At 33.7% G+C, this 11,630-nt stretch overlaps 1 protein-coding gene across 1 annotated transcript; it reads left to right on the top strand.

Annotated features, from left to right (window-relative positions):
* The first annotated feature begins 1,351 nt into the window (after positions 1-1,351).
* On the top strand, positions 1,352-5,821 carry polr1g (RNA polymerase I subunit G). Its single transcript, XM_056473694.1, has 3 exons — positions 1,352-1,530; positions 1,642-1,768; positions 5,046-5,821. Exons 1-3 carry the CDS (start codon positions 1,476-1,478, stop codon positions 5,731-5,733), a joined length of 870 nt encoding a protein of 289 aa, XP_056329669.1. The 5' UTR covers positions 1,352-1,475; the 3' UTR covers positions 5,734-5,821.
* The last annotated feature ends 5,809 nt before the right edge of the window (positions 5,822-11,630 follow it).

Genomic DNA, 11,630 nt, shown 5'->3' on the forward strand with positions numbered 1-11,630 from the left:
AACAAAACTATTAAAGCTTTAGATTCAGTTGGGCTGAGAACAAGTACAATGACAGAGTTCGTAAATTTGTAAAGTGTTTTTAATAAAGAAAAAAAAGTCTGAGAACCAAATGAATGACATATTCCTTTACAGAACAACTCACAGATATCAATCATCAGTCCATCTTACAAATTATTGGGCTGAAATACTTTTTATTCACTGTATTTATGTTTTGTATTTCAGGGACAGATAATGTACATTTCTGGTAGAATGTCCCATATTAGCACAGAATATTTCCATAAGTATTGCACAGGAAAAAAGATCCAGTTGCTAGATACAACTTTCTAAAGAATCAACATAGTCATAAATGAAACATTTATTGAAGCTCTCTGGAAAAAAAATACAGGGATCCACACAATTTATTCATGTTGCCCCAACACAAATTGACTCCAATTAACAAATTAACTAAAAACTAATTTAAGTGAATTGAACATAAAACAATTAGGTTGGCGCAAAAAAAAGGGGAAATGTGTTGTTTTAGCTCATTATAAATTATAGTTTGAACAAGTAGCAAAATCATTTTTATGAGGGTTTATCTGCAAAATGTAAACATAAACAACAAAAATAGCATTCAAAAATAAAGTTCGAATTTTTCACTAACATTATAAACTGCATTTAGTATTAAGTAACCAATACTTTAATTCATAATTGCATAAAAACATGACATCTTGTCCTGACCAAGTACAGTTGAAGTCAGAAACCCCCCATTGAATTATTTTTTCTTTTTTAAATATTTCCCAAATTATGTTTAATAGAGCAGGGAAATTTTAACAGTATTTCCTATAATATTGTTTCCTCTGCAGAAAGTGTTATTTGTTTAATTTCAGCTGGAATAAAAACAGTTTTTAATTTTTTTAAAAACATTTTAAGGTCAAAATTATTAGCCCCTTTAAGCATAATTTTTTTCAATAGTCTACAGAACAGACCAGCATTATACAATAACTTGCCTAATTACCCTAACCTGCCTAGTTAACCTAATTAACCTAATTTAGCCTTTAAATGTCACTTTAAGCTGTATAGAAATGTCTTGAAAAATATCTAGGTAAATATGTACTGTCATCATGGCAAACATAAAATAAATCAGTTATTAGAAATGAGTTATTAAAGCTATTATGTTTGGAATTGTGTTGAAAAAATCTCTCCGTTAAACAGAAATTAGGGAAAAAATAAACGGTGGCTAATAATTCAGGGGGGCTAATAATTGTATTCATGTGTATCTAGGCCCATAGAAAAGCTGTATAAGTGCTCCCTCTGCTGTCGCTTACATGAATGTTCGCCAAAGACTGTGACGTCTTTCCGGGTCGAAGTTGATTCTCTTCTATCCACATGTGATTCACGTGTTTACATGGAGAGTTGTGTTCGGTGCGTTATATTGGCAACACTGAAATAGGCAAACATTGACTTCGTACTCCTATAGTTAAAACTAGAGTACAGACATGTCGGACAGTGAAGAAGAACCTCATGAACGGACTTCAGGAGAACAGAAAAGAGGTTTGTGCTAAGTAGCTGAACTGTGTTTAGTCTCTTCGCCACTACACTTGAGTTCGTATTTGTCAAATACCTTGACTTTGTGTAACTTTCTTTATATATTTTTTTTTACAGATTCAAAGTACCAGTGTCCGGCTGAGTTTACATCCTTTTTGTATGACTCCTCTGTAAATGCATTATCGGACGTAGATAAACAGCAGTTATGGTTCATCAAAGCTCCAGCTCGTTTTGATCCTGAATGGTACAAAATACCCAGCAAATAAACTTTGTTAATTTAATTCATATTAATTTTAATATAGACTACGTGCTTGACAGTGGATTAAACTACATAGTTCGTGTGTAAGAATAATTTAGTTTTAATTTAGGTAATACTTTGCCACAACAACAAAACATGAATAGTGGTGTAGTAATTTTTAAAAAAATGTATCTGCTTGTTTATTTTACAGGGACAATACACTTGACATTGTTATACAAAGATAACCGATGTTGCGTACATGGGGCATAAAGCATAAAGCTAATTTGTAGCCCTCGTCCCTGGTTAGGTATTGCATTAAAAAAACAATCAAGAATACAACACAATACAGCAAATGTGTACAATATATACAGAGCCACAAACATAAAATGCAAGTTGATTTTCATAAAGAGAAATGTAAACGAGACCAACCTGAAAGAAAAATACTTAATGCTCACATTTCTGTAAAGATTTCAACCATTCTTTCAGCTTTACAGAAAAAACTGGGAGTTCTGATTGTAGCTTTAAATGAACAGGCATAACATTCCATAGATGTGAACCTTTCACTGAAAAGAATGACTGACCCACAGCGGTTCAGCATCTGGGGATTCTACAATTCCCGCTTACTGCCCCTCTAGTCTTCGCCCCATCACTGCTGAATTTATGTACCAACTCGCAGACTATTTTAGGGGCAAGACCGTGTATACACATGGTTTTTAAAAACAAAAACTTTTAAAAAAACTATCAAACCTTAACAAATCATATTTTTTAAGAATTTGACAATGGTGCCATTTTATTGTTTTCTGATCCATTACTTTTAAAGTTTGTTTATAAAGAGACATTACAGGCTTATCAACTGACTGGGTTGCTTGACCCAATATTATTGCACAATAAGACATACGTGATAATATCATAGCATGATGTGTAAACTAAACATTACTGAGCAATTCCGTGCAAATGTCAAACTTGCCATGAAAAGAATTAAGTTTTCACCAATATACGTAAATCGTTTCTAGGTTTTATTTGTGTAAGCAAGTATTTTACAGTACTTTAGAAATACTCTAAAATGCATCTGTTAATGTAGGCCAAAAACCATTATATTTGATTTACCAAAGTCGCACAAGTGGCAATTTCACATCTGTCACATCCATAACGGAGAGATGTCACATCCATAACGACACTTTTTCCTTCTAAATGTGAAAATATTAAATGAAATAAAACCAATCATTTTTGTTTTATAGTGAGCCACTCTTATCCTTTTGATTATCATTGTTTCTTTTGGGTTGTGCAGTTTAAATTCACAGAATTTCTACACAGCATGTTGTATACTGTAAACCCGCAGACTTTTTTGTCACATCCATACAGCATGTTTATTTTCCTCATTAAAAGTACAAATGTAAAGTACATGCTTACAGATTGATATGTTTCTTGTCCCGTAACTGTGGTCAGTTGTTCTGGAAAATATAAACAAAAGTTTTAGTAAAATGTTAACGTATACTTTCTATGCGAATTTATCTATTGAGTTTTTACTGCAGATGTCACATCCATAACGCTGGAATTGCTGTACTTTATTATGAATTAATGATGAGTTAATGCAAGCGCTGATCATGAACTAACTTTAACTACAACATGAGTCCCATAAGTTCATGTGTAAATAATGGCTACTTTAATTACTTGTTAGTCCATGTTGTTTGTTCATTAATGTATTATATATATGTTTATGCTTAATTTAACCATCGTGAACTCATGACTATATCATGACTTAACTTGTAGGGGTACGTCCCCATTAACCCATTCTTAACTACTCATGAACTCCTTATGCACATCCAACTAGTGTGTTTACATTGAATAACAAAAGAAAAGTGTTCTGTCGACATAAACAGTTCAAACACAGGAGTTCATGAGTAGTTGAGGATGAGTTAACAGTGATGTGTTTCTCCAAGTAAAGTCATGACATAATTATACATTAACAGCTCAAATTGGTTACATTTAACTTAAGCTTAAATGTTAATTAATACATTAAATAACATGAACTAACAAGTAATTCAGGTAGCCGTTTTTCACACATGAATTCATGTGACTCATGTTGTAGTTAAAGTTAGTTCATGATTAGCGCACACCTTAACTAATCATTAATTCATAATTTTTTTTAGTTTACATATTAATACATCACTATTCATGTACTGTTATTGTAAAGTGGTACCTTAATTTATGATGTTAAAGGGGTAGTTCACTCAACTAATAATGCACTCACTATTTACTAACCCTAAAGTAGTTATAAACTACTTAAGAGTTTCTTTCTTACGTTGAACACAAAAGATGATAATTTGAAGACAGTTTAAATTGTAGCCATTGACTTTATTGCAAGAAATGCAAATACTGTGGGAGTCAATAGTTGCAGGTTTTACAAGTGACAAGAGAGCAAAGGATGACAGAATGTTTAGATTTGGGTGAACTATGCCTTTAAATTGTTTATGTACTGTAGTTTGTATTTGTTGCATAAAGGTTTCAGTATTATTAATTAATTTTATATATATATATATTATCATTAATATGATAGTTTATACACCTGTTAGCATTCTTATTCTTGTAATATATCCACAGTTTAATATATAGTCTGTTAGAAATAAGTTTGATTGAAGAGTTCTACATAATTTACTGTTATTAGAACTGTAAGTTTAAGGACATTGTATAATATATTTGTATCGATTTCTACACTAAAATAATAAAGTACATTTTCATTTTATTTAGCAGGTGCTTTTAATAACATTAATAATGGTAATAGTAATTACACAATTGAATTGAATTAAGAAATAATGTATTTTGCATAGTTTGAAACTGTGTTTTAATTGTAATTAGTTATTGGTATTGAAAAATACAATACGTACATTGATATTAATAATACGAATATGGTTATTTAGGATTATATTATTATTATTATTATTATTATTATATTATGGTTATTTATGGTTATGAGATCAGCCAACTTTATTACAACAATAAAATATTTATGTGAAGTTATCCTATGTTATATTACAATATATTAATTAATATTAATTATAATTAAAATATAATATATAAATTAATAATAAAATAAATATTTGAATATTTTTTATAATAATATTTTGTGTTATGCTTTAAAATGTTTCATATGCTAGATAGAACTAGAAAAATATGTATTTTTGTTCTATGTATATATATATATTTATTTATTTATATATATATATACTGTTAAATGTTTTAAGATTTTATTTATCTTCTAATTACTGTGTTATATCCTCCACAGCTTTGATAATCTCACACTTCCTTTATCAGGACTGGAAATGGTCCAGTCTAATGGTAACAGCCCTCAGATCTACAGTGTTGTTAGTGGCGGGACAACGCCATCAGACCTCCATCTTCTCATTTCCAAAGGGGAAAATCAGAAGCTTTCTCTCTGCTCCTCCGGCTTCAGCGGTGTCCTGAAGATCTCAGAGAGCTATGGAAACTGTGGTGAAACTCAGGGCCCGATCCCTGTACCGGCCGCTCCAGCTCCACGCATCCCAGATGGTCTTAAACAGCGTTTCCATCCTTTCGGTGGTTCAGCTGGAGCTCGCATACAAAAAGAAGCCACTTTTGCTTCTCCAACTCCACCCCAAAAAACGAGACAGGATCTGGGTGATGGAGAGGAGCCAAAAAAGAAGAAGAAAAAGAAAGACAAGAGACAGGAGGAGGGGGACAGTCAAGATGTTCTTATCAAGCAAGAAGAAACACAAATTGAATGTGATCAGTTAGAGATATCTGAACTTATGAAGGAAGAGCTGACGGAGGAGAAGAGGAGGAAAAAGAAAAAGGTGAAGAAAGAGAAGGAAAGAGAGAGTCTAGATATGGTTGATGCAAGTTTATTATTGAAAACGGAGCAGCTGGATCCTTCTCATGATGACACTGAAGTAACCCCGAAGAAGAAGAAAAAGAAAAGTAGTCGAAATGAGTAGACTGCTAACAGAACTTAAAATGTTTTAATCACTTTTTTTGTCATGTTTACAAATATAAATGAATTTACCTGTCAAAAAAACTGCTGAGAATCAGTCATTTCTTACTGATTGTGTTTTTGTAAAATGGTTCAAATTTTCTATGTAATCAGGGTTATTTTAGTTGACCATAAAAACCACATAATTTTACTTTATGGAAAACCATAATAAATATATGTAAAATTATTTTGTCTATCTGCTAAGGAAATATTTTTATGTAGCTTAATAAAATGAATGTAAAAAAAAAAGCTAAATTCCACACAATCGATTTGAGTTAGGACAGCAGGAAGGAATTAAGTTAACTCATTAGTTTTTACAAATTGAAAAGGATTGAACTTAAAACAATTAAGTTCAATCAAAAAAAAAACAACAACAAAAAACTCAATAATTTGGTTGTTTCAGCTCATTTGAAATGTGAAGGCATAAAACCTACATATTTCAGGTAATTAAACTTAATAAAAAGGCAGCAATACAAATTAATAAGACTATGAGTTAATAAATAATTATGAGTGTAATGTTAGAAACTTCATAAATAAAAATGTTTTCAATAGAAAATATTTTTAATGGTAAAAAATCATTTTATTGCTAATAATGCAAATAAATCCAAATGTGTTCATCCAACAGATAAATAAACATGCTGTGCTATGTAGAATAAAAAAATTAATTGAGCCAAGTACTGAGGAAATATAGCCACTATTAAAAGATTTAAATTAATTGTGTATTGTCATGCCTGTTGGTGTGGTTAGTCTATTTTTAAGCTCTATTTTATTCATTTCTCGCCCATCATTTAACAGTGACTTAAGTCAAATGCAGTGAGCAGACTTCCTGTTAACTAAGGATAACACAGCAGGATAATATACATTTTAAAACCCTAAAAATAGAAGATAGAAAAGCAAAATGCAAAACTACCATGGAGCTATCAAATATGGAAGGTGGAGCACTTCGGTGCCTCAAACGTTGAGGTAAATCTATTGTTGTTAAAGTGTCTAAAAGGCAACAATATAGTCAAGCTAAACCAGTTGAATATTGTATTATTTTATCTTTTTAGTCAGGGAATTTGATATTTGGCTTAAAGTGGGAACCTTGTATTTAAGAGGTGTCAAAAAAATCTTTATTTTTCTTTTTGGTTTTTTCATAAATGCAGGTTTTAAATTTCAGGAGAATAATTTTTCCCGCGTTTGTGCAGTACTGCTTGTTGACCGGTGGGCGGCGGTAGATCTCCCTCTGCTGGCTGCTGCTTCTGCACTGAGGTATGGTCATGTTTTCTAATGAGCAGCGGCGCGTTTGCCGCCTGCAGATTCGCTTTTATCGCTCCTCCCACTGCGCACATGCAGGTGAATACACCATGATAGAATCCACTGGATCACATGAGGAATTTCATAAAGGCGCTGCGTTTTATGTTGATCAGGTATATAAAGTGCTGCTTATATCTATCTCATTCTCGAGTGTAACATTGCATTTCCGCTGCACGTCCACGTGTGTCGTTTTCAAATGCGCACCTGTTTACAGCACCCACACTAGCATTTATTTTCTGATTTTGAGTCACAGAAAGACACCATCTGTGGTTTTTATCAGGTATCACGTCCCTGCTGTTTGTTGATCTTTTATGAACTTATCTACCATATTTTGAACATGAATGAGTGAAGTCCAAACTTTTCTATTTACTTTGCTCAAAATAAGTGCCACAGTTAACACGCCCGCCATAACAGTCAAGTTGTATAGCCGTCTTTGTCATGTTGTATTGCGGTAGTTTAGTAGTATCAACAGCGAATTCTTCCCTTATGATAAATTAGCCATATTTGACTAATAAATGTAAAAAAAAACTTATTGTATTTACAACCGTTGGAATCTCAAACTATTATATGTGCTAATCACTTAGCCAGAAACATAGTTACCACACTTTTGCTCTAATAAAACATTGTTAATTTTGTTAAGAGGCTGCGAATATAGCATATTCTTATGCAATATCTATGGTTGCAATGTGCCAGATGGCTTATGCTGTGTTTAAAGTCCTTATGAAACAAATAGTTTTTCTCAGCAGCCATCAAATTTGGACATTTAATATATTTCAATGTTTCAGTCATGCAAGCATCTCTGAATGAGGAAACACTTTTCACACCAGAGCAACACCACATGTGCAGTGTTAGAGGTGTGTTCACCCATATCGAGATTACATTAATTAGGAGATTCCAGCATCAACGCCTTCACCAAATAGTGAATGGACCTTTTATTTAGAGAGTGGGACTATTCTGCCATACTACAAGTTGATCTTTTGCTGCGTTCATGTCATGCCTACTTATTATCATTTTGCGAAGACAAGGCATTATGTTCTATGAACTGTCCACAAACTTGGAATTGTGTGTTTCTATGAAACTCTGTCAGTGCGTAATAAATTCTGTGTTCACACCATATCAAAATGGACTTAAAGGGGCAGCTGTGACCTAATGGTTAGAGAGGTTTAATACGCTTATTTCATTCGCCAAAACAAAAAAACGAAAGCGAGGCTGCGGTGAGAAGGATTAGCACTATAAACATTGCAACAACATGCTAAGGACTACAAACCTCCTGCTGTTTCTGCGATTTCAAGATGCAGATATGATGTAAACATTACTTTAATATTATTCAGTTAAGTTTAATTCATACAATTAAAAGCATATTAGGCATCAAGGTAAATCACAGTCTCTAAGAGTAATAGGCTTAAGTGTCCTCCTAGGCTTCAGTTCATGGGACCAGGTAAACACTGTGAGGACGCTTCCTTGCTTTCATGTAACTTAGTAAAGGGTAAAACAATGCAGTCTTCTGTAGCACACCCACGTGTTGTCTGTAATAGTGCTGTCCCGGTACTGAAATTTTAAAAATGTCCATTTCCCACTAACATTTAAGCACCATTTATGTTCTTAAACACAGCTGATTTGCCATATAATTCGCCAGTGTTTTAATGTTCTAAAGACACAAAGATCAGTCAGTTTATCAGCAGATTGCTATTCTGTGTTTGCACTCGGTAAACATCGGTGAAGTTTTATTTTAGTACTGATTGGTGTCAAAATTCAGTATCATCATGACAAGTCTAATGTAGTGAAAGAATCAGTTCATTAACTTGAGTTTGATAAATGGCATCTAAACTGTGTGTTTGTGAAAGAAAACATTAGCTAACATTAGCCATTTCTCTTAACTTAGCTTAAAGTGAGGTCTGACATCTCTTTTTATTCTCACTGTCCATTCAGGATGGACCTTCAGGTTACTCGGAAGGCGGTGAAATGATAAAATTGGGTTACTTTCTCTTTGCAGATAAAATATACAGCCAGGTACACAACATTCCTGTGTGACTTCAGGCAATATTTCTGGGGTTCTTCCCAGTTCCACCTCAGCCTCAATTTCGCTTTTAAAATGGCGGCCACGTGAAATCAGTCCATAGGCTTTTGAAAGGTCGAATTTTCGAGTCCCAGTATCAGCAGGGTTTGTAGCTTGGGCAAGAGAATAAGCAGAACTCTCTTACACCCTCAATACCACATCTGAGGTGAGGCTCTTGAACAGGGCACCAAACCTACAATGCTCCCAAGACAGCCTACTGCTTTGGTTGTGTGTCCACGGCTGTGAGTTGCTTTGGATAAAAGCATCTGTTAAATACTAAAATAAAAAAAATCTGACTAATAAAAAGCATTCACTTCCTTGTACAGCTCATAAATATATCTTGTAAACTGCTAATTTTCTGTGAGCATGACCGCTGTACTAGCTGAACACTGCAGATCCATTTAGGCATTTGTAGTATTTCCATAATGCATAATTCCAAGTAGAACATCACATGCTGTCATCTTGATATTACGACGTGCTGTATATGTAACTTCAGTTTAGCAGCTCAATTATTCTGCAGTGGCTTTAGTTTTAACTGGTACAAATCATGGCACAGAATATTGCCAGCCTTATGTTATAATTACAAAATTCTACGAGGATGTAAATGCTTTTTACAAGTTGTCATAATTACAAGATTCCATGGCAATAATGGACCTCTGTAGCAGTCCATAGAAATGGGGGAATATTGTGATGTTAATGTTTGGCCATTATTATAAACACACTGGCTTGTAGCGCTATTTACAACCATTTGTTGTTCTTCTTGTGGTGGCTAATGACTCGGAAGTCACATTCAGAAAGCTTAGCTCCCTGTTGCAAAATAATGTGGGTAAATTCATCAATAATATTTTATGCCATAGGCGTTATGAGATGCTTGAACATTGCTGGGTGTCTGCTGAGGCAGATAAATAATTGAATGCAGTCTGAAGTTTGGAAGCAACGTGCCCAGACTGCAAAGCAAGGCTTGGGCCCTGTGCACCCTAAACTGATGTGAACGATAAGGTTGAGAAGGGGGTTGGAGATGCGGGTGAGGGGGTAATGATTTTTCTTTCTTTCTTATTTTTTTTAAACCAATCTCGCTTGTTCTCCCCTCCCCCTTTTCACTGCAGCAATTCTTGTCTTTCTCCACAGTGGTGATCTCTCTCACTCATTCGCAGCCTCTTCAACATTGCTCCATGCGGCCTGCAGCATTTGGGGCGGGGGGTTGGGGGAGTTACCATGGCAACGCAGACTTGCCAAGGACTATGGAGCCGCGCAGCGTCCGGAATGAGGTTCGGCACACGTCGATAGGTACCTTCCCCTAGATAGATATGATAGGAAAAGCACTAATGTCCACCAAGACACACATTTTCTTCTTGTCAAGATGCAGTAGTCAATATTTCTACTTGATAATCCCCTTTGAAGGGTTTGTTTAGGATAAATGACTGCACCAGAAACTTGTTTGCATACTAATGCGTTGACATGACTCAACCGAAGCAGTAGATTTGAAAATGTGCCACTGATCCTCCTCTGCACAATCAAGAATTTCAGGGAGCTTGTTTCACCTTATAATCCTCTCTCATTTGCATTTGGGTATAGACGGGTTCTGAAATGCAGCATTATTTATTTATTCTTTGATTTAGCATGTCTGAAAGAATGCTATTGCATTTAGATCATGTTTGGTATTTAAAAATTGTATTGACATAAGTATGATCCTACTGTTGCTATGCGCACACCCGAATCAAGTCAGACATATGTTATAAAAGCAGCAGGTTATTCAGCTGGTTGCCATGACAACCACAATGCCATTTTTCCCCCTCATTGTTTCCTTACCCACCTCTATAGCTGCCTTCATATCATGAGAGCACTCAATAACTCTTTTATGTTACTGATCAAGATGTGCAACCTGAAATATGAAATATTGTTTTATTTAAAGCAACAAAAAACAAAGAAAATCAGCCTTGAAATGATAAAGCCAGTGGAGATCAACCAAAACTCATCAGATTCCTATATTTATATATATATACACACACACACTACCGTTTTTTAATTTTTAATTTTCTTTAATAATTTAAATAAAATTATTCTGTTCATCAAGGCAGCATTTATTAAATGCAAGGAAATGTTAAATTGTTACATATTTATTTATTAAATACTTATTGTATTTTCAAATGAAATTAATTTTCCAGTCATTATTGCTTTTATTAATATTACCATTAATAATATTATTAATAAAAATAACAATAATGATAATTAATTTTAGAGTGATTCCGGAAGGATCATGTGACTGAAGACTGGAGTAATGAAGCTGAAAATTCATCTTTAAAATCACTGGAATAAATGATTAAATCAAATTAAAAACTACTTTTGAACAGTTATTTTATAGTAAATTAACATTTTACAATTTGTACTGTACTTTGTATTATACTGTTTTTGATTTAATAAATGCAGCCTTGGTGAACAGGAGAAGCTTATTTTAAAGCATTTAAAAATCCTACTGACCCCAAACTTTTGACCGGTAGTGTACGTGTGTA

This window comes from Danio aesculapii, chromosome 15 (genome assembly GCF_903798145.1).
Source record: "Danio aesculapii chromosome 15, fDanAes4.1, whole genome shotgun sequence".
Classification (NCBI taxonomy): Eukaryota; Metazoa; Chordata; class Actinopteri; order Cypriniformes; family Danionidae; genus Danio; species Danio aesculapii.

Bases quoted from the DNA above. Each gene is read 5' to 3' on its own strand.
- polr1g (XM_056473694.1), top strand. From the start codon at position 1,476: ATGTCGGACAGTGAAGAAGAACCTCATGAACGGACTTCAGGAGAACAG. The intron at 1,531-1,641 runs GTTTGTGCTAAG...TTTTTTTTACAG, and splicing joins TTCAGGAGAACAGAAAAGAG to ATTCAAAGTACCAGTGTCCG. The intron at 1,769-5,045 runs GTACAAAATACC...TATCCTCCACAG, and splicing joins GCTCGTTTTGATCCTGAATG to CTTTGATAATCTCACACTTC.